This window comes from Watersipora subatra, chromosome 3, assembly GCF_963576615.1.
Source record: "Watersipora subatra chromosome 3, tzWatSuba1.1, whole genome shotgun sequence".
Taxonomy (NCBI): Eukaryota; Metazoa; Bryozoa; class Gymnolaemata; order Cheilostomatida; family Watersiporidae; genus Watersipora; species Watersipora subatra.
In genome coordinates this window covers 74,673,825-74,697,944 of record NC_088710.1, presented here as the reverse complement: position 1 = coordinate 74,697,944, position 24,120 = coordinate 74,673,825, and the positions used below count along the sequence as shown (strand labels likewise).

The 24,120-nt window shown below is 37.7% G+C and overlaps 2 protein-coding genes across 2 annotated transcripts in view; one reads left to right on the top strand and one right to left on the bottom strand.

Annotated features, from left to right (window-relative positions):
- Window positions 1-17,440, bottom strand: part of LOC137391957 (methionine synthase reductase-like) — a 30,965-nt gene extending 13,525 nt beyond the window's left edge. The window contains exons 1-10 of the mRNA XM_068078532.1: window positions 17,302-17,440; window positions 15,374-15,534; window positions 14,962-15,112; window positions 14,695-14,812; window positions 13,804-14,321; window positions 12,228-12,328; window positions 11,197-11,343; window positions 10,570-10,652; window positions 9,332-9,485; window positions 5,911-6,091 (exon numbers count right to left, since the gene is read on the bottom strand). Of these exons, the coding sequence (XP_067934633.1) occupies window positions 5,911-6,091; window positions 9,332-9,485; window positions 10,570-10,652; window positions 11,197-11,343; window positions 12,228-12,328; window positions 13,804-14,321; window positions 14,695-14,812; window positions 14,962-15,112; window positions 15,374-15,517 (1,597 nt within the window). The 5' untranslated portion in view covers window positions 15,518-15,534; window positions 17,302-17,440. The remainder of the gene's footprint in view (window positions 1-5,910; window positions 6,092-9,331; window positions 9,486-10,569; window positions 10,653-11,196; window positions 11,344-12,227; window positions 12,329-13,803; window positions 14,322-14,694; window positions 14,813-14,961; window positions 15,113-15,373; window positions 15,535-17,301) is intronic.
- A 1,745-nt stretch (window positions 17,441-19,185) lies between these two features.
- On the top strand, window positions 19,186-23,255 carry LOC137390985 (RNA-binding protein 25-like). Its single transcript, XM_068077299.1, has 6 exons — window positions 19,186-19,339; window positions 19,445-19,616; window positions 20,174-20,469; window positions 20,897-21,105; window positions 21,473-21,601; window positions 23,040-23,255. Exons 1-6 carry the CDS (start codon window positions 19,186-19,188, stop codon window positions 23,253-23,255), a joined length of 1,176 nt encoding a protein of 391 aa, XP_067933400.1.
- Window positions 23,256-24,120: the final 865 nt, after the last annotated feature.

Below are 24,120 nucleotides of genomic sequence, written 5' to 3'. Positions count from 1 at the left end.
TAGTTTCTTACTACCGTAAGTAAAATAAGCAAGCTGCGTCTTTGAAAAGAATATACATAGGGATAGAGTTTTAAGGATGAGAAGTCTGCTGCAAACTGGATTTGAACTCACATTCTCCAGTTCTGCGGACATCCATATACCGTATCCAATTCACTACAATATTCTGCAAATCATGTTTTGCATTATCTTCAACAATATTATTTTATTATATAATTTTTACAAGCAAAAAGATTTTCATCTCGGCATAAAGCTTTTATTAAACATATTCATCAAGTCGTGGCCACTCACATAGTTTTAGCTGATACAAAAAGACAAATTCATCTACTGCAGAAAACTCAAACAAAACATCATGGTTTATGCAGCACACATTCAAGTCTCTCTTTCCGCTTTTATTTCAGTTTCCACACTGACAAAGCTGCTTCGGCTGGTGGGACGACATAAACATCCTGTAATCAGTAAAACAAATGCAATAAATATATGTCATTCCTAGATATGTATGTCATTCTAAAGCGTATCTACTGAAAGCTTTCAAATTGGGAGTTTGATAGATTGCGATGGTGTAATTTTAAAAGCGAATAAATGTTATCAAAGGCACAAGTACGCCAAGCCAACGATTCGAAGCTTCGGTTCTGGAAGTTAAAGATTTGCATTGATCAATTGATTTTCTTCACTTTCTACAAGTGAGAAGTGAACATCTAATGTCAAATTATAAATCTAATTTACCAGATAAAACTGCTACAGAAAATTTGAAGCGAATGCAGCTAGGTGAACCGATAAAAAAATATAAAACAATGATTAGCGATAGCAAAAAGTTATAATTTTATTAATTAGTACATGTATTAATGAGTACTAAAATATTACCTTTAGTATATTCATCAATCTAAGCCAATGTATTGCTAGATGCTATGGATTAAAGAGAAGCCGTCAAGAACTCACTGTACATACATACTGTATCTTGCACGCGCTGAAAATTAAATTTTAGCCTCAAACAGGGAAATATAATCTGAATGTAAACTCAACAGGAAACTCTATAGGAGACTCAAAGTAAAAGATAAATTTACCTCCATTCTCAGATCTTCCTCCGTAGAACTTTAATTACCTGATGCCCAGAAAACTCGGAGTCACCTTCGCAGTAACTTCACAGCAACTTTTACAATTATGTTGTTCGCCAATAAAACGTGCCGACCGAGTAATTAATCAAAGTAACGATGTTAATTAATTTAGTAAATATCGATGTCCATGCGATTTAATAATAGAGTAAAATCCCTAAATTTGAGATCACAGACAACCCGTTTTATGAGTGATAACATTTATTACAACCTACATGTATATAAAAATTTCGCGCTGATGATTGGCTAATGAAGCGACCTTATATTTATCGCTCGTGGTTTCTTTTCAGATGTATTACTAGTGACGTCACGAAAGAAGCACCCGCTGGAACATGAGCTTTTTAAAAGAGGGCCTCATTCAGACGCATATGTCTCTGGACAGGGTTGGTCTACAATGACAAAAATGGCATCAAATTGTAGCTGATGTTTTAGCCTTTTATGGGTCTTAATTTCATTAAATCGAATTTTTTGATGCAACCACATCTTTAATGATAAAAACGGATTCGCAAACAGATAAAAATAAAATTTTAGTTAATAGTTTGAAGTTTACTAAAATACATACTGAAACTTCCTTTAAGTATGTGTTTAGTAAGCTAAATTCATTAAAATTAGATTCAGCATTGACGTTACACGCCTGTCTTGAAGGTAAAAACTCTCCACAGTACGTTCTGCAATATTGTTATATTTTATTGCATATCATAACCACTAAATACACTAAAGTTATTGTAGGTAACTATAGTTACCAAAGTTAACATATTGTTTTGTTACTATTTTTCAATGATGATGAATTTTACTAGGTGTTCGCATTAGATAATTACTATGGGTTTCTATGCCACTCTACACAATATTTTCGCCCTATGATGCCAACACTGAAACGAACTAAAACCATATAATTGTATACTAAATAATTTTTCATTATAATCATAGTAAAACAGACTATATTTAGCAATATATATATATATATAGCTAATTACTTGCTAATGATTTCACATTTACATTTAAATACCTTTACATTTTTTTTCTTAGTTTATTTCACCAAGACAATTTTTTCATGAAGCTTAAAAGTAAATGGTAAATGTTGTATATGTTCAACAAAATCAAATTTTTTGTCTAAAGACTTTTTTATTACCAGTGCAACACCGGGCATTCACCTAGTACTTGTATAATTTATTACCCAGCAAAACCGGACATTCACCTAGTACTTGTATAATTTATTACCCAGCAACACCAGGCATCCACCTAGTACTTGTATAATTTATTACCTAGCAACACCGGGCATCCACCTAGTACTCGTATAATTTATTACCCAGTAACACCGAGCATTCACCTAGTACTTGTATAATTTATTACCCAGCAACACCGGGCATCCACCTAGTACTCGTATAATTTATTACCCAGCAACACCGGACATTCACCTAGTACTCGTATAATTTATTACCCAGCAACACCGGACATTCACCTAGTACTTGTATAATTTATTACCCAGCAACACCGGACATTCACCTAGTACTTGTATAATTTATTACCTAGCAACACCGGGCATTCACCTAGTACTTGTATAATTTATTACCTAGCAACACCGGACATTCACCTAGTACTTGTATAATTTATTACCTAGCAACACCGGACATTCACCTAGTACTTGTATAATTTATTACCTAGCAACACCGGGCATTCACCTAGTACTTGTATAATTTATTACCTAGCAACACCGGGCATCCACCTAGTACTCGTATAATTTATTACCCAGCAACACCGGACATTCACCTAGTACTTGTATAATTTATTACCCAGCAACACCGGACATTCACCTAGTACTCGTATAATTTATTACCTAGCAACACCGGGCATTCACCTAGTACTTGTATAATTTATTACCTAGCAACACCGGACATTCACCTAGTACTTGTATAATTTATTACCTAGCAACACCGAGCATTCACCTAGTACTTGTATAATTTATTACCCAGCAACACCAGGCATTCACCTAGTACTTGTATAATTTATTACCTAGCAACACCGGACATTCACCTAGTACTTGTATAATTTATTATCCAGCAACACCGGGCATTCACCTAGTACTTGTATAATTTATTACCCAGCAACACCGGGCATTCATCTAGTACTTGTATAATTTATTACCTAGCAACACCGGGCATTCACCTAGTACTTGTATAATTTATTACCTAGCAACACCGGACATTCACCAAGTACTCGTATAATTTATTACCCAGCAACACCGGGCATTCACCTAGTACTCGTATAATTTATTACCCAGCAACACCGGGCATTCACCTAGTACTTGTATAATTTATTACCTAGCAACACCGGGCATTCACCTAGTACTCGTATAATTTATTACCCAGCAACACCGGGCATTCACCTAGTACTTGTATAATTTATTACCTAGCAACACCGGGCATTCACCTAGTACTTGTATAATTTATTACCTAGCAACACCGGGCATTCACCTAGTACTTGTATAATTTATTACCTAGCAACACCGGGCATTCACCTAGTACTCGTATAATTTATTACCCAGCAACACCGGGCATTCACCTAGTACTTGTATAATTTATTACCTAGCAACACCGGGCATTCACCTAGTACTTGTATAATTTATTACCTAGCAACACCGGGCATTCACCTAGTACTCGTATAATTTATTACAAGTGCAACACCGGACATTCACCTAGTACTTGTATAATTTATTACCTAGCAACACCGGGCATTCACCTAGTACTTGTATAATTTATTACCCAGCAACACCGGGCATTCACCTAGTACTTGTATAATTTATTATCCAGCAACACCGGGCATTCACCTAGTACTCGTATAATTTATTACCCAGCAACACCGGGCATTCACCTAGTACTTGTATAATTTATTACCTAGCAACACCGGGCATTCACCTAGTACTCGTATAATTTATTACCCAGCAACACCGGGCATTCACCTAGTACTTGTATAATTTATTACCTAGCAACACCAGGCATTCACCTAGTACTTGTATAACTTATTACCTAGCAACACCGGGCATTCACCTAGTACTTGTATAATTTATTACCTAGCAACACCGGGCATTCACCTAGTACTTGTATAATTTATTATCCAGCAACACCGGGCATTCACCTAGTACTTGTATAATTTATTACCTAGCAACACCGGGCATTCACCTAGTACTTGTATAATTTATTACCCAGCAACACCGGGCATTCACCTAGTACTTGTATAATTTATTATCCAGCAACACCGGGCATTCACCTAGTACTCGTATAATTTATTACCCAGCAACACCGGGCATTCACCTAGTACTTGTATAATTTATTACCCAGCAACACCGGGCATTCACCTAGTACTTGTATAATTTATTACCTAGCAACACCGGGCATTCACCTAGTACTTGTATAATTTATTACCCAGCAACACCGGGCATTCACCTAGTACTTGTATAATTTATTACCTAGCAACACCGGGCATTCACCTAGTACTCGTATAATTTATTACCCAGCAACACCGGGCATTCACCTAGTACTTGTATAATTTATTACCTAGCAACACCAGGCATTCACCTAGTACTTGTATAATTTATTACCCAGCAACACCGGGCATTCACCTAGTACTTGTATAATTTATTACCCAGCAACACCAGGCATTCACCTAGTACTCGTATAATTTATTACCAGTGCAACATCGGACATTCACCTAGTACTCGTATAATTTATTACCCAGCAACACCGGGCATTCACCTAGTACTTGTATAATTTATTACCTAGCAACACCAGGCATTCACCTAGTACTTGTATAACTTATTACCTAGCAACACCGGGCATTCACCTAGTACTCGTATAATTTATTACCTAGCAACACCGGGCATTCACCTAGTACTTGTATAATTTATTACCTAGCAACACCGGGCATTCACCTAGTACTTGTATAATTTATTACCTAGCAACACCAGGCATTCACCTAGTACTTGTATAATTTATTATCCAGCAACACCGGGCATCCACCTAGTACTTGTATAATTTATTACCCAGCAACACCGGACATTCACCTAGTACTCGTATAATTTATTACCCAGCAACACCGGACATTCACCTAGTACTCGTATAATTTATTACCCAGCAACACCGGACATTCACCTAGTACTTGTATAACTTATTACCCAGCAACACCGAGCATTCACCTAGTACTCGTATAATTTGATATAGTGTATAATTTACAGCATATTAAATATTAAATAACTATTTTATCATAAGGCTTTGAAAATTTTGTAAAATATATTAGTTGTTAGAGTCAAAAGTCACGCATTTACAGACTGTAAGCACATAGGACTATCAATAAATGCACGTCATACAACACCCTACAGCCAAAAGTCTTCTTTCAATTACTTCAACATGCAATGTTCAAAGTTTCAGGAAATATCGCAGCCTTGTGAGTGGAATTGAAGAGATTTATGGAGGTTAATAATCAAACATGAAGCAACTCAGTGAAAAACTCACCATTGAGACCAGGTGATTATACATGACTGGATATCATACATTTGACTCATGTTTTGTGTTTAAATTTGTGTTTGTTTGCTTAAACATGAAATTACAAAGGTCGACAAAAAACCATATGATCTGATAGGAGGCTGATTGGAGGCTGATATGAGGCTGATATTGCACAAGGTCTTGTGATAAAACAAGACACCATGTGACTTAACACGAGACTATCTATGCACTTCAGAACAAACTAGAAGAATACACTGCGTACAACTAGATATCAACCATGTCAATCCCCCAACAATAACGCATACCTATGAGACACTCTACGCTCGGAGTACAGCTAGGAAAGGCATGCAGTACATCAAGTAGGCCTCTTCTTGTTTCTATAATTTCCCTTTTGTATAAATCGGCTCCTTGTCTGGAACTGAGGTAGAGTAGTCTTAGTCTCTCATCCATCACAGAGCAGCAGTTAGAGAGAAGTTTAAGAAGGGCCTGTAGAGGAGTAGACATTTTATTATGGTCAGACAGGTCTATGGACCGATATACTTACATACACAAGTGGGCAACTGTATGTTATACCTAAACACAGGTGGGCTACTGTATGTTATACCTACATACACAGGTGGACTACTGTATGTTATACATACATACACATATGGGCTACTGTATATTGTACCTACATACACATGTGGGTTACTGTATGTTATACCTACATACACATGTAAGCAACTGTATGTTACACCTACATACACAAGTGGGCTACTGCATGTTATACATTACTCATCTCCTTTAATGTACGCTGTTTGAGTCATCAGTGTGCGCGATGTGGCAGCATTAACATATGCGTTCTGCACATACACATACGTATGTGCAGAATTTATCTTAAGTACCCTAGGACACTTATGTATTCGCGGCATCTAACTTTCGCGTTTTCGCGGTGTCATCCTCTTGCGAAAGTTTCATGTGTGAAACTAAACTATCATAACAAACGAGCGAAAAAGCGAAACTAAATAGCTTTGTTCATTGATACTGTATAATTGAATTTTATAACGACATTTATTTTAATGTTTTTAACGACCACTATAGCATCGTTAAAATATAAACCGACAAAATAATTTGTCAAAATTTATTACGTTATTATTTTGCAATTATTTAGGATTATTTTCCCATTAAGAATGATTTATAATGATAGGAATTTGATGTCAATGCACATGCATTAGTTAGCTTTATCGTTTGCTGGGGACATCAATCAATGCAGTGAGCACCGTGTGTTGAAAGAAAATAAGACACATGCACTGACACTCGCAGTACTACACAAGCAGCATGGCTCTGGAAAGGTTTGGATTCACCACTGACACCTCTTCAATAACTTGTAATTTTTTTAGATTTGTTTTGTTTTAAGTGATGTGACTGACGAGACGTTTTTAAATTAAAATAGGCAAAACATGACCGCAGTTAATACGCTCAGAAAAAAAAACATCTTTTCCTTTTGAGCGTTTTAACAAAGATCAATTTTGCGGATTTTATTTTAAGTTCATTCGGAGGCTTTTACGCTTTCGATGGGACACGGCCAAGCGGGTGATTGATAAAACTAAATCTTTTGCAAACCTTTATAAAAGTCGTTAACAAAAATATTTTGCCTCTGATGATGATAATAATAATGCCTAAGAACTACTAGAAGTTGATGTTTGTCTCTATGGCTTGGAATGAAGTGACATTCTACCGCGATAAAAACCGCGTCCATGGCCGTTGGGCAAATAACTTTTCGAATAAAGGATGTTGAGGTCGAGTTATCTGAAGGAATTTATCATTGCGTTGGAACTGACCAAACAAATCCGTTTGAGTTGACCTTGTGTTTGAGATGAAATGTTACATTTTATCTGAGGGCGAGTTTTTCGAGTTGGACTGTACTTACCGTAAAAAATTCCCAAAAAGTTGGGGCGGCTCAGCCGGCCAGCTGCCCCAGTGAAAACTGGTCTGTTGATAGTCCAAGAAACAAATGGCAGCAAGCGATCAAATTGCATTATCGACCTTGCCCACACCATTCTACCTGTGGTTCACAATTACAAACTAGTCGCAAATTGAATTTTTTTATCGGTGAACCGAACCTGAAGAATATAATTATGTTTGTTCCACTGCATTTATTTTCACATCACTATATTTTCGCACTCATCAGAGCTGCGAAATTAAGTTGCTTCGAAATTTTACTCAGTGAGCTACTCACGAAACTAAATACTAGCGAAATATAAGTGTCCTAGGGTATGTGCAGCACTTACCTGAGGTAAATGCAGCACTCACCTAAAGTACGTGCAGCATTTACCCATGGTACGTGCAGCATTTACCTACGTATGCGCAGCATTTACCTATGGTATGCACAGCATTTACATACGGTATGCACAGCATTTACCTATGGTATGCGCAGCATTTACTTACGGTATGCCCAGCTTATAGTTAATATGATCCGATGTGTCATGTTACTGAGAGATCTAAGTATGGCATGAATATCTGACTTGAGCAAAGCCAATGTTGGGCTGATTTTCTATTTTATTTTCATAAATTAGATGAAACGAACCATATGAGTGTTAGCTAGTTCTGTAAAAGAATTGTACATATAATAAGGTAGACTAGAGTTGTACATATAATAAGGTAGACTAGAGTTGTACATATAATAAGGTAGACTAGAGTTGTACATATAATAAGGTAGACTAGAGTTGTACATGTAATAAGGTAGACTAGAGTTGTACATATAATAAGGTAGACTAGAGTTGTACATATAATAATGTAGACTAGAGTTGTACATATAATAAGGTAGACTAGAGTTGTACATATAATAAGGAAGACTAGAGTTGTACATATAATAAGGTAGACTAGAGTTGCACATATAATAAGGTAGACTAGAGTTGTACATATAATAAGGTAGACTAGAGTTGCACATATAATAAGGTAGACTAGAGTTGTACATATAATAAGGTAGACTAGAGTTGTACATATAATAAGGTAGACTAGAGTTGTACATATAATAAGGTAGACTAGAGTTGTACATGTAATAAGGTAGACTAGAGTTGTACATATAATAAGGTAGACTAGAGTTGTACATATAATAAGGTAGACTAGAGTTGTACATATAATAAGGTAGACTAGAGTTGTACATGTAATAAGGTAGACTAGAGTTGTACATATAATAAGGTAGACTAGAGTTGTACATAAAATAAGGTAGACTAGAGTTGTACATATAATAAGGTAGACTAGAGTTGTACATATAATAATGTAGACTAGAGTTGTACATATAATAAGGTAGACTAGAGTTGTACATATAATAAGGTAGACTAGAGTTGTACATGTAATAAGGTAGACTAGAGTTGTACATATAATAAGGTAGACTAGAGTTGTACATATAATAAGGTAGACTAGAGTTGTACATGTAATAAGGTAGACTAGAGTTGTACATATAATAAGGTAGACTAGAGTTGTACATATAATAAGGTAGACTAGAGTTGTACATATAATAAGGTAAACTAGAGTTATACATATAATAAGGTAGACTAGAGTTGTACATATAATAAGGTAGACTAGAGTTGTACATATAATAAGGTAGACTAGAGTTGTACATATAATAAAATAGACTAGAGTTGTACATATAATAATGTAGACTAGAGTTGTACATATAATAAGGTAGACTAGAGTTGTACATATAATAAGGTAGACTACAATTGTACATAGAATTATATACACCTTTTTGGGAATATGCCGGATATCAAGGCTCTTATAAAATATCTCAAACAAAGTGCTTGGGTTGTTAATAAACTCTGGAATGGAAGGCCTTTTCCGTGTTGTGTCACTGAGGATACCAAGTTCCACTTGATCATGTGGTCTTCTGACTTTAACTCTATAAATAATGAAGCCACATCTAAATTATGGTGGATGTTTATAACACAGTGGACTTGTTTGTGATGACACAGACACACCTACCAGAACAAATATCTATCATAGAGTAGTCATGTATTCATAGAGTAGTCATGTATTCATAGAGTAGTCATGTATTCATAGAGTAGTCATGTATTCATAGAGTAGTCATGTATTCATAGAGTAGTCATGTAATCATAGAGTAGTCACATATCAAAGGCAGTGTAGATATACAAAGTAACGTAGTTATGCATAATAGAGCTGCCATAATACATACCATTTTTAAAACATCACTCGATTGCGTGCTATAGAATAGCAAATACAGTGGACCCTTTCCATACAATTTTAATTCGTTCCAGAGTTGGCATTGTATGGGGAAAAAATCGTACGCAGGGGTATGAAAATCATAGTAATTATATGATGCAAACAACCTCTAGTTAAAATCATCAAAATTTTACCCAAGTACTGTACATATTAAAAATGACCAACAAAATAATATGTTAACCCTAATAACTATAGTTACCTACTGTGACTTTAGTATATTTAGTGGTTATGATCTGCAATAAAATGTAACATTACAATGTGCAGTAGGTAACGTAGGACGTTCTTACTTTTGAGACAGACGTGTACCATGAATGTTGAAGTTAACTTTAATGAACTTAGTTTACGAAACACATTATACTTGAAGCTAAGTTGTAGTATGTACATGTATTTTACTAAACTTCAACTTTGTCATCAGCTAAAACGTTATTTTTTATAATAAAAAACACTGAAAGAATTGATAGAGAAAGAGAGCGAGCATCGTATCTCTTTCAAGCGTTGTGAGAGGGATTTCAGCGAATAGCATACCAACACCTTCGTTATTTTGACGTAATCAGCACACCGTTTACCAATTTTTAAATTTCAAAAAAAAATTTCTGTTGATATCGTATGGCGAAAAAAATGTTATATGACGAGGGCAAAAAACATAGTGTTTCGTGTTCCACATCATAAGGTGAAAAAATTGTATAACAGGGACATCATAAACCGGGGCACACTGTATAGATAAAAGAGAGGTACCTGATTACCTATCGAGCAGCCATGATACTTCCTCCTCAGAGTTGAGAGCGAGAATACTGAAACTGTCCCCAGACTGGTAGTCAGTCAGTCCCTGAAACAGATGATGATATGTACTGTAACTGCTCTCAAATTCCTTTTGTCGTGACCTACATGCACAATACTAGGTCTCTTTCAGTATAATTGACAAGAATATGTATTAAGGAAACATACAGCAACTACTAGCAACTCACAGCAGTGTCCAATCCAACATAGAGAGACAGGTACTAGCAACTCACAGCAGTGTCCAACTCAACATAGAGAGTCAACTACTAGCAACTCACAGTAGTATCCAACTCAGCACAGAGAGTCAACTACTAGCAACTCATAGCAGTGTCCAACTCAACACAGAGAGTCAACTACTAGCAACTCATAGCAGTGTCCAACTCGACACAGAGAGTCAACTACTAGCAACTCACGGCAGTGTCCAACTCAGCACAGAGAGTCAACTACTAGCAACTCACGGCAGTGTCCAACTCAGCACAGAGAGTCAACTACTAGCAACTCACAGCAGTGTCCAACTCAGCACAGAGAGTGAACTACTAGCAACTCACAGCAGTGTCCAACTCAACACAGATAGACAACTACTAACAACTCACAGCAGTGTCCAACTCAACACAGAGAGTTTTCTTGAGGGACTTGGGCTTAGTGAGGCAGCAAATATTCAGTACGCTGGCTTGTACCACAGAGGAGCATGAGAAAGGCAGCTTGGCATTATTCTGTATAGGCATGTCTTCGTTGTTGTCCTGTGAAACCAGACACACATCAGTATACCTGAGGCCTCTGCCGTGTAGACTGGATGACATAAGATGAACGCTAAACATCCGCAGACCAGCATCTTAGAGAAATATCAGTCAAATCTAGAAGAATTTTCAGCAGAAACACTTGTTTCAACATAACTGTCAATATCTCTGTGTAACATAGCTGTCAATATCTCTGTGCGACATTACTGTCAATATCTCTATGTAACATAACTGTCAAAATCTCTATGTAACATAACTGTCAATATCTCTGTGTAACATAACTGTCAATATCTCTGTGTAACATAACTGTCAATATCTCTGTGTACCATAACTGTTAATATCTCTGTGTGACATAACTGTCAATACCTCTGTGTGACATAACTGTCAATATCTCTGCGTAACATAGCTGTCAATATCTCTGTGTACCATAACTGTCAATATCTCTATGTAACATAACTGTCAATATCTCTGTGTACCATAACTGTCAATATCTGTGTACCATAACTGTCAATATCTCTATGTAACATAACTGTCAATATCTCTGTGTAACATCACTGTCAATATCTCCGTGTACCATAACTGTTAATATCTCTGTGTGACATAACTGTCAATACCTCTGTGTGACATAACTGTCAATATCTCTGTGTAACATAGCTGTCAATATCTCTGTGTACCATAACTGTCAATATCTCTGTGTGACATAACTGTCAATATCGCTGTGTAACATAACTGTCAATATCTCTGTGTAACATAATAAATAACTGTCAATATCTCTGTGTACCATAACTGTTAATACCTCTGTGTAACATAACTGTCAATATCTATGTGTACCATAACTGTAAAAGTTTTGAGCTTAGCACAGGGACATCAATCAATCTTATCCTTACCAAACTAGTATTGCTAATGTAGTTGAGGTGAACATAAGGGCCAGGTGTGACGGGTGTAGTGAGCATGGCCTCATTCATCACAGGTATACAATCTACCCATTCTGCAAGGCAACAATAAAATAAAAATACGTACATGTAGGTAGTTGAGTTTGACTAACCTAAGGATCTAGCAATATTGTTTTACTGTAGAATCAGCCAAATAATATTTTTTCTTCGTAATGTTTGTTTAGTGAAGAACATATTTACATGTAGAATAGAGAGTGCCTTCTACCCAGCTGAGAATCATGAAGGAACTAATGAGACAAACTCCACCTTAGATAGAATGAACACGAGAACTGGACATGTTCAATAATTTTCATTTTAAACTTAAGAATAAGAAAGCAACTCGTTTGAACTAGCAGAGCCCCGAATCAGTGGTGATAGCATAGCAGGAAGGTATGGTGTAGTATGAGCAACATACATGATGACCTATATAGCAATAGTGCAGTTATATTATAGACCATCAGTAGATGAAACAGGGCGGAATGCTATAGCAAAGCAACAGCATGTCGATAGTACAGCAACAACATGTCAATAGTACAGCAACAGCATGTCAATAGTACAGCAACAGCATGTCAATAGTACAGCAACAGCATGTCAATAGTACAGCAACAGCATGTCAATAGTACAGTAACAACATGTCAATAGTACAGCAACAGCATGTCGATAGTACAGCAACAGCATGTCAATAGTACAGCAACAGCATGTCAATAGTACAGTAACAACATGTCAATAGTACAGCAACAGCATGTCGATAGTACAGCAACAACATGTCAATAGTACAGCAACAGCATGTCGATAGTACAGCAACAACATGTCAATAGTACAGCAACAGCATGTCGATAGTACAGCAACAACATGTCAATAGTACAGTAACAACATGTCAATAGTACAGTAACAACATGTCAATAGTACAGCAACAGCATGTCGATAGTACAGCAACAGCATGTCGATAGTACAGCAACAGCATGTCGATAGTACAGTAATAACATGTCAATAGTACAGTAACAACATGTCAATAGTACAGCAACAGCATGTCAATAGTACAGCAACATGCTCCCGCTACATTAACGGTATGCAAATAGTGCAGCAACTCGCCGCACTATTTTTATATGGTTGTTTTTCATGTTGCCATAGCACACAACATGCAAACAATCAAGAATGACATGCCAATAACACAACAGCCTATTAACAACACAACAAAGGCATGCCAGTAACACAACAATAGTATGCTAATAGCACAGCAACAACATGCTGACAATGCAGTAATGACATGCAAATAGCGCGACAACATATTCGAAGCGCAACGATCGTATATCAATAACTCGACAACACACAAACAACACAATCATGACATACCAATAGCACAGCAACAACATATTAACAACACAGCAACAGCGCGACGATGTATGACAAACAACAAAGCAATGGCATAACAATACCACAACAATCATATACTAATAGCATGGTAAAGGCATGCTAATAGTACTGCTGCATGTACTGCAGGTAAACAAGAACAACTACTAAATATAATTACCTTTAAGGCTCTTTTTTGAGGGCTGTGATTCCAAGCTGTGTATCTCTTTTTTCTCATCAGAAGTAGTCAGTGATAAGTTAGATTTGGCAGTTTCTGCTAAAAACGCATCAGCTGCTGATGTGTCTTTACTAAAGAATTCTGTGGATTTTGCAGACTCTACAACTTGTTCTCTAGAGGGTTCGACAACTCGTTCACTAGAGGGTTCGACAGCTCGTCCACTAGAGGATTCAACAACTCGTTCACTAGAGAGTTCGACTGCTCGTTCACTAGAGGGTTCAACAACTCGTTCACTAGAGGGTTCGACAGCTCGTTCACTAGAGGGTTCAACAACTTGTTCACTAAAGGGTTCAACAACTCGTTCACTAGAGGGTTTGATAGCTCGTTCACTAGAGGGTTCGACAACTCGTTCACTAGAGGGTTTGACAGCTTGTTCCCCTTGGTCTGGTAATGGCAAGTCAAACATACTGCATAGTCTCTCCAGAAGAGCCTCTATCCATGGTTCCACCACTACCTCCAGACTGACCAAAAAATCGACAAGCGAATGTAAATAATTCCAGCCTTATCAATAAAATTTTACAATACATGGCATAAGGAAAGTCCATGGACGTTGCAATTATTCAAAGATTTGACAGGGCAAAGGAAGTATAGAATTAGGAAAAACAACATTAGTGTCTTTCCCACTGCCCCTCTATGTGATTGACTGCTTACTATTCCATTACACATTCAAAAGAGCATGTCACCTTTCCTCATTTTTATCAACAATTCATGTGATGATAGCCAAGCAAAAGGTACGCTGAGATGAGTCATCAGGAAGCTCTTGGCTATTATGAATTCGTCACTTTTTGGTTAATAAAGTATTTTTACAATTTATATTTCTCACACTCGTCTTACCCTTCAGCATCATCAGCAAAACCTGGTTTCATAAAAAGAGTAGCACCCAGCTCCTGTAACCTGTCATCTATCATATGGGGACACTTGCAATAGCTGCCATAATTTGAGTCCCCCAGGCCTACAAACACCAGAGAACACAAGTCGGTCACTACCAACACCGCTTCAGCATCGCTAGTCATATAAAAAATAACACTAATAAAACCGAAGCTGGTTCAACATGACAGTGGTGGATATCTTTAGTAACTATTGATTCCAGGTATTGCCTACCTAGTAATGTATATCTCATGTTCGAGAAATGGTCCTTGGGTAGAGTCTTGCGTTTAACCCTTCTCCAGAATTTGCAAACGGTATCAGGTGGCTCTCCGTCACCAGTAGAAGAGACAACAATCACTACAAGGCGTTCACTCTCTAGAACGAACTACAAAAATGTAACATTGAACCGTCAGTTATTAGCTAGGTGTGCTGTGTGTTCGCATCGGCAAACATCAAGAAGATTACACAAGAAGAGCACACAGATAACAAGAGGAAACGTTTAAAGCTTGAATATATAGCTATTTAGCAAACTTTTCAAATGATCCATTTAAAGGAGCTATGGTCTCTTAACATTGGCCTACATTGCTAGCTCAGAATAACTCACAGCTGTTTTGACTAATAGATATTATTAAGTGTAATACTGTACCTCTTTTTCAATTTTGCCAAAACAGTGTATGTCTGCAAAGATGTTAAGAGCTGCACATCGCTCAGCAATTTCTTCAGCAATTGCCTGAGACTGGCCTGTCTGGGAGCCATAGACCAGAAGAAATCGTGTGGGTGAGTCATCCATGTTTAAAGATATTATCTCTAAAGCATACGACACCTTAGTGTTAGTAGAAGGCCTTGATTCTCAAGTTTTACCCTAGACCTATAGACTAACAATTTGGATATCTGCATTTTACAAATAGGCTAAATGCATTGCACTATAGTAGAAATAGAAGGCTATGATAATGAGCATTTATGATTAGCTGTTAGCTGAACTACAGCAGGATTGCCTAATGGAAGACTGAGAAGATGCGGCTCCAAATTGTATTAGGTAGTGGAAAACTCAAACACAGAAAAACTGAATTTGAAATAAAATTCAGACATACTCCAAATCTGATGCCAACCATAATTTTCACCAAGCCTAAGGGATTAGGTCTATAGCATCCCCAGAGCTGATATTCCCCCTAAGAGACCCATTAGGTTCAGCCCAAAATCACGTTTTAGGGGGGTTTCAGACCATGGGGCACTGTCAGTGAATTTGCTCCTTTAAGGGGAGTTTCCACAGCCAAGAAAGTAAAAGGGCCCATGCTGTTTTATTCAGCCAAAGTAATACCAAGAAGTTGCACCGAAATTCCAGTCTTCATTTTAATGCAGATTGCATTAAAATCTGCATGCTTGTTGACGGGAACGTAAGGGAAAAGTGACAGTCGACACTGCATCATCTTAACAACCCTTCAGCAGTATACTCAGAATGAATATGATATTTCTTTCATTGATACTCATTATGTTTTCCTTCGTAAATGAGAATGATGATTTGATGGTTGATGTTTGAAATCAGTTTTATTAACCCTTTTGCAAGCATAGTGACAATTTTTTTGTTTTGCGATACTGACGCTAGTGGGCAGAGCGACTATTATGTCGCCACACGAACGATTTTTATAAATTGATTTATGGTTAGCTAATGGCCTCTTTTAGTTTAATTTTTTACCAATTGTGAACTAAAATATATTGGTCTCTGTTACCAACAAAAAATAAGCCGTTTGCAGAAAAAACGATCGTTTTTGCAATATTAAACAAACGAAAAATCCGAAATAAAAGCGTATTTAAATAAAATTGGGTATTTTGTTTGTAGTTTCTTTCTGCTTTATAAATGCATGAATCATAATGGATGTTTAGCGGGGCGTGGAACTTGGACGCCCTCTAGGGAACTCCCAGTGTTTAAGGGGTGTATTTCAAATTGACCAACCAGGTGATTGGGGGTACAATATCCAAAATCAAATTGACCAACAACGTGATTGGGGGTACAATATCCAAGTCTGGGCCTATCTAGGTGGGTGTTTCTTTCAGAGTATCAGCCCTGGGATAGCATCACACCGAGATAACATACCAATATATTGAGAAGTAGAGAACTTCAATAACAACTCACTCTGAAATATGTATGTGTATTAAAAATCAAATAACATAAAATAGATGTCATTATGTCATTGGCTTCTGACTTCTGGTGTTCTCAGACATCATGCCTGCTAGTGGTTAAAGCCTTTGAACAAACCATCACTATTTCAGAAAATAATAGTGCTGTTTCTGTACCAACCAGTGAGACCATAAACAGCTCAAGATATGCGTAAGAGCAACACAATGAATGAACGATCAGGTGGGTGGAGTTAAACTGAATAGCATACTAGAAACAATATGGATTAGCTTTGGGATAAAACCACAGAAACTTTAATAGGTCTATCAACGTTAAGGTTTGTGTCAAGTACAAGCAACTATTACATGCACACATGCATTAATAATCACTAATTTAAAGGTTGACTTGCAAAAAAATTCACATTACAGTTATTTGGTATCAAAAGATTCATCATGTCTTACTCTGTTGCGTTGTAAGTGCCAAATATGTGGAAATGTGATTACAAGCTCGTAAAAGCTCAAAAACGAAAAGCCGCCGTAGATTGGAATCTCTTTATTTCGATGACGTAACCACGAAATTTGGTTATCGTCTTGTCACGTATGTTCTCACGTGAATTGAAAGGCCAATACAAAGCTCAATATAAAACTTATCGTAGCACTAGTTTATGACAAACACTTCGGGTTTTACCGAAGACCCCGTATCAAACATAAATGCTCGCTACTCTACAGTTTTGTTTCGACATTACTCAATCGTCAAGTCGTAATCTGATCATGTGACCCAATACTTCGCAAATAATTTTTGCAGCACTTTTTGATTATCACAGGTGACCAACAGGCTCGTCATGATTATCAGACAATGATATGTACTCCTTCGAGCTAAGGTTAAAAAGTTTAACGATTTTTTACGGTAAGTTATAAGACATCAGTGCTAAAAGTGACAGCATTACAATGACGATAAAACAGACGTGTAAGAACAATAGACATAGTTTTATTGAATGCGTGAAGTATATTTGTAAAAATATTTTGACCAATAAGGTTGCAAGAAAGTATAAACAGAAACCATCTTTTGCAACTACATCACATTTGAGCTGTTTTGGAAAGAGTATCCAAACAACGGCGGTCTTGTGTGGCTGCGATTTTCTGTTCATTTTTGAGCTTGTAATCACATTTCCACATATTTTGCATCTACAAATCAACAGAGTAAGACATGGTGAATCTTTTCATATCAAATAACGGTAATGTGAATTTTGTTGCAAGTCAACATTTAAATAAAAAAAATAATCGACCGTGTCAGCAACTACAGCAAAATCTATTATCATCACATAATGACACAAGATGGAAATGGAAAACGCGCACATCACTGGTAGCAAATGTTCTCTCAAACTATTGACAAAAAAGGTCACCTAATAAATAAGCTCAAAATTTTGCTGGCAATCTTGGGATCAAAAACATGCCATGTTTCGTCTGCAAACAAACAAATTCAGGATCACTACTGTTGTCAGGCAAGTAGCTACTGGTTGCAACTGCTGTCTTTAGACTAAAGTCCAGAGACAAAGTATTGATTACTTTAGAATTGTTGAGACATTTGCAAGATTATCAGGCTTTCCAGCCCAAGAGTGGGGCAATGCTTGAGATTTGGTTTCGGGGCAATTGATGTATCAATGATAGTATATATAAAATTGTGGAAGTTAGGGCAAAAATATCACGCATTTTTATTTTTTTCTTTGGGGTGATTACATGAGTCTTACGTCCAATGCGTGAGAGTTGGCAGGTATGAAGATTATCAACTTGTGTGTTTATATTTAATACAGCACTAAAATTGATTTGATTTAAACACTTTTGTTCTCACATGATTGTTGTATTATGGGATTTGTTAGGCTCAGGCTATATTGGTGTCTGAGCTCAAGGCAGTACAGGTGGTCTTGGTAATTACGGTGAGTGCATAAAGCTGGATAAAGCTAATGGGTAAAGCTAGTAGATAAGATAGTGTAAGGCAGTATAGGGGAGGATATAAGGAAGTGTAACGAAAGACAGAGGCTCTTCTTCATCTTCACATCAGTACATGTGAGTACATTGATTTATACAACATGGCGCAGTTGACAAAGCTCTGATTTTTTTTCTTTTTGTTATCATTAGCAAACATTTTTCTGGTTACGGGTTAAGTTTAACAGTTGATTAGACCCTTTCACGGGCGTGCAGGATGACGTGAGGTAGGGTGGTGCTGTGAGGGGTTGTAGCGGTGTTGGTGAGGTGTAAATATTTATTACGTGTTCGGAGGTGAGAATTACATTAAATTTATACGAGTGGGGTAGAGTAAATTTGTGGGGAGAGATATATTGTGTTGGGATGGAGAGTGGTTTTCCGAAGCTGGTGTTCGGTGAGCACGGTGATGGGTCGTGGGAGAGATTTATAGAGGAGATGAATTTGTGTATTGAGAGTGCTGTCGGGAGGAGAGGTTATGTGAATGACAAGGATGGCAATAGAGTACCTATTATGAGAGGTAAAGCTAGATTAGTGCCACTATTGAGAGCTATTGGGCACAGTGGTAGAGCAGTATTGAGGGGTGCAGGGTTTAACGTAGATGGTGTAAATTCTACTTATGAAGGGGCAGTGGAGGTTTTGCAGGATTATTATGGTAAACAAGAGAGTATGTTCGTAAAGGGGCATAAGTTTCTGACAGCTAAGCAGGCACTTGGAGAAAGTGACAGAGAATATTTGCAACGGGTAGAGAGTTTGAGCAGATATGCAGAGGTGGCTAACAATAATGATAGGGTAAGGTTTGCCCTTATAGTGGCGGTTAACGGGTTGAGAGATAGAGAAGCAGAGATTTAATGAAAAATGCCAATCTTACTTGGGCGTTATTGCATGAGGCATTGAGGGCTCGTGAAATGGCCAACAACTCGGATAGATTTTTGAGAACTGAGGGTAGAAGTACCGATTTAAAAAGTGAGGTTAAGAGAGAAGTAGCAAAGGTATCAGAGTTTGATAGCCAAGCACAGTACAGGAGTGATGATAGAGATAGAGGCTATGATTCAGCGGGTAGATTTTCCCCTAGGGGTAGCCCTAGGAGTAGTAGAGGGTATTATGGTAGTGAGGAGCATGATACTAGTAGATATGGAACAAGAGGCCGGGAGTATAACAAGGACAGTGACAGTAGGAAGTATAGAGATAATAGCAGGGAGAGGCATGTCTCTAGATATAGAGCAAGCAGTAGAGAAGGCAGTGAAGATAGAGTATGCTACAATTGCATGCGTAGTGGTCATGAAATGAGGAGTTGTCCCTCTAGTAAATGTTTTTCTTGTGGACGGCGAGGACATGTATCCCATTATTGTAGGGATAAGGGAGGAGATGTAGGTTATGACAGACGAGGTAGCAGCAGGAGGTCAGGAGGTAGTCGGGATAATAGCTATGAGCGATATGGTAGCAGTGACAGTAGTAGGGAGAGGTACAGGGGCCGAGAAAGCCTCCGCGAGATGAGAGACAAGTCTAGTAGGTACAGGGACAAAAGTATGGATAGGTTTGAGGGGGAGAAGTATAAGGAGAGGGGCGAGACGAGCCGGTATGATGAAGGGTACCGGGATAATAGTAAGGGCAGAAGTGTTAGATTCTCTGGTTATAGAGATGAATATGGTAAAGATCAATGAGTAGGCCAGGGAATTGTGCAGTATTTAGAAGTTAATGGAGTAAATGTAGAGTTTACATTTGATACTGGGGCTGAGGTGTCTATGGTAACCGAGGCAACAACCAATAAGTTGAACCGACGGTTAAAGAAACCGTCGACAGTTTTAGAAACTGCTGATGGTAGTGAGTTAAAAGTGGTTGGAAGTGTAATAGTTCATTTGGAAAGTAAAGAAGCATATGGATGCTGAAGTTCATGTGGTGAAAGGATTGAGAACGAACTTCTTGGGCATAACTGAGTTGAGGCAGCTTAAATTATTTGCTGTTGTAAATGCGTTATGCGAAAGTAAGTTTGAGGCTGTTAAGGAGTGTAGAAGTATTAAGCCAGTTAAGCCGTTTTCGTCAAAAACCATTATTGCTGGGTCAAGTTATGTTTCAGATGATGTCGAGTTGCAAAACCTGACAAATAAGTCTGACAGAGAGAGCGAAGTTAAGAAAGATCAAACAGGTCAAGATTGGTGGACTTGTAAAACCAAGGGAGTGAAAAGTAGCGAATATGTAGAAATTGGTAATCAACGGGGGACAGCCCAAGGCATCAAAGATGTGCAAGTGTCTATGGGGTATGATAGAGAACACAGTCACGATGAGGTAAGGTGCTGAGAAAGTAGCTGAACCAGTGTCTGTAATGGAAAAGGTTTGCTCTTTTTTAGCCGAGGTATCCAGCAATGGAATGTTAGACAGAGAAGGTCATGAGAAAAAGGTAGCAGAGATTGAAAGAGAGGAAAGGGAGGTGCGGAGGAAGTCGAAGGAGAAATTGGCTATGCTGAAAGCCAAACGGGAGACAACAGTCATGGAGTTGGAAAATGTCAAGGTATTCAGGGTAGTGGTGCAGAAGTTAGCCAAGGTTCAGAGGAGAATTGCTGGTAGCAGACCTGCACTGGTTGCAGGTGAGGTCGAGCTAGATAGGTCTGGGCCTATGCCAACTCCCAGCTCTGTGGTGCCATCCCCTGTGCAGCCAGTTACGGCCCAGGTGGAGACCTCCCACAGGAAGCTTGTCTCTTACTGGGGAGAGCAAGGTAAAGACGGAAGAGACGGAGATGAGGTTGAGGAGTCATTACTGACCCAACCAAAAGACTCCGGGCTAGTCAGGGTTGGTAGAAGTAGTGTTGGAGATGTTGGTGGAAGTAGTGTTGGTAGTGACAGTGGTCACGGTAAAAGTATTGGTAGCGGCGGAGGTCAGGGTGATGGAAAAGCCAGTGCAGACTGGCAATGGAGCTGGCAGTAGCGAGAAGAGTACTTTAGACGGTGGCACAGGGTCAGACAAGCCAGAGGCATAGCCTATGGAGACTGCCCTAACAGAGTCAGGTAACAAGCAACACAAGTAAGGTAAGTTACTACGTCTGCTTGTTGGTAGTGATGGAGTGGCCCAAAACAAAAAGAAAAAAAGAAAGGGCATGTTGTATTATGGGATTTGTTAGGCTCAGGCTATTTTGGTGTCTGAGCTCAAGGCAGTACAGGTGGTCTTGGTAATTACAGTGAATGCATAAAGCTGGATAAAGCTAGTGGGTAAAGCTAGTAGATAAGCTAGTGTAAGGCAGTATAGGGGAGGATATAAGGAAGTGTAACGAAAGACAGAGGCTCTTCTTCATCTTCACATCAGTACATGTGAGTACATTGATTTATACAACATGATAATAGATTCACACACCTCATGCGTTGATTAAAAAAAGCACTGATAAGCGCAAACTAAACTAGTAAGTTATTGCACTAACTATAAAGTCATGGCACTAACGCCTTGAAATATTTGCGGAAGTAGGCCTACGTAATGCTAGTCAACTCATCAGAAGTCTGAACTCGCGAGGCCTAATGAAGAAAAAATTAATGACTAAGGATGGCCTGATGGGTCAATCACACAATCTTATCTGCCGTCTTAAAAATTGAAAGAGAGGCTATAATGCAAAATAATGAATAACAAGGAACGTGAGTAAATTGCTCGCACATGTCCAAATGAAATGTCTTCACGCGGGCAGACATGAAGCCTAGTTGGTCCGCTATAAATTCTAAACTAACAAGCCAAGAGCATTATTAAGAAAGAGTTACGTCACCGGAAGTTTAAATATTTTCGATAACTCCAAGCAAACTCGTGCTGCCATATAAAGTTCTGTTGCAAATTGAGCAATTGAAAATTAGAAATACGACTTATACACTCTTTATACACAAGCTAAATCATGATTTTTCTAATCTCTTTATACACCACAAATATCTTCAGGATTTTTTGATTTTTTTCATTTATAGCACTAGCATCTTATCCGTGATTAATTAGGTCGGAAGGGGTTCGGAAGCCAGTCCAAGCTGGTATTCACGGTAAATACTAAATACTAAATACCAGCTGCGTATAGGTGAATAATTCACCTATCCACACGATCTGTACTCAACATTTGTGATGACATGCTTGACAACATGGAGTTCTTACTCACCTCTAAGACTGTGTCGAGAACCTTTTCAGCTTGGTAAGATGTAGAAGCCTTGTGCCAACAACTAAAGAATTTAAATATGCTCTAAAATTGATCACTGTGGCACAGTATCTCAAACCGACCAAAACTTCGCATTATGTAGAAGATGAACTAGAGTGCTTCAAAGATTTACCGCCATCTACCATAGAGGTACTACCTGCAATCTCTCAGCTCATGGATATACCTCTGGCTACATGTGAGGAAATCAGCGCAGCTGGAGAAGAGTCACTATATTACCTAGCTGGCTATTGTCTACATAGTTTGCTAAAGTTGAAGCGAATGTGAAGGTTGTTGCACCAGCCTATCCAACACATCTATAAACCATATAGGTACTTTGATGGCTTCTAAAAGCATAGAGCATATTGATATGCCACTAATATGCTATACATGTATTACAGAAACTAGTGAGAAAGTTTGTGAATGTTAGACTTATTTTTTATGTAAAAAATATACCTACCTCACAGTCAGTGCTGCTATGTAGCAAAAGCATGGCCATACGAACACTAACTCAGAATATTTATTAAATGTTGTTGAAATTCGACTCTTTCTGTATTCTTACTGTACTCATGCTTGTTGGCTAGTATAATATGTATATATGTTATAAACGTGTGTAGGTCAGCTATTGCATACAAAATACATACCGCGCTTGCTATAGTGCTAGTACAGTTTAGCACCTTTGACTTGTTTATTTGAAATTAATAATTTTTATTGTAACATTACTATGAAGGATTTTCTATGTAGTATAATATAAAAATAATTAATCACTTATTTTTTATGTAAAAAATATACCTACCTCACAGTCAGTGCTGCTATGTAGCAAAAGCATGGCCATACGAACACTAACTCAGAATATTTATTAAATGTTGTTGAAATTCGACTCTTTCTGTATTCTTACTGTACTCATGCTTGTTGGCTAGTATAATATGTATATATGTTATAAACGTGTGTAGGTCAGCTATTGCATACAAAATACATACCGCGCTTGCTATAGTGCTAGTACAGTTTAGCACCTTTGACTTGTTTATTTGAAATTAATAATTTTTATTGTAACATTACTATGAAGGATTTTCTATGTAGTATAATATGCTCTTTTAGTATCCAGTTTTTATTATGGAAAGTTGTTCAATTTTTATGTTGTACTACATACTTC

What these genes read in the sequence shown, in the direction of transcription:
- LOC137390985 (XM_068077299.1), top strand. Translation starts at nt 19,186, where the DNA reads ATGGAGAGTGGTTTTCCGAAGCTGGTGTTCGGTGAGCACGGTGATGGG. An exon ending in GAGAACACAGTCACGATGAG is followed by an intron (nt 21,106 to 21,472) that starts GTAAGGTGCTGA and finishes TCCCCTGTGCAG; the next exon opens with CCAGTTACGGCCCAGGTGGA. An exon ending in AACCAAAAGACTCCGGGCTA is followed by an intron (nt 21,602 to 23,039) that starts GTCAGGGTTGGT and finishes ACTGTGGCACAG; the next exon opens with TATCTCAAACCGACCAAAAC.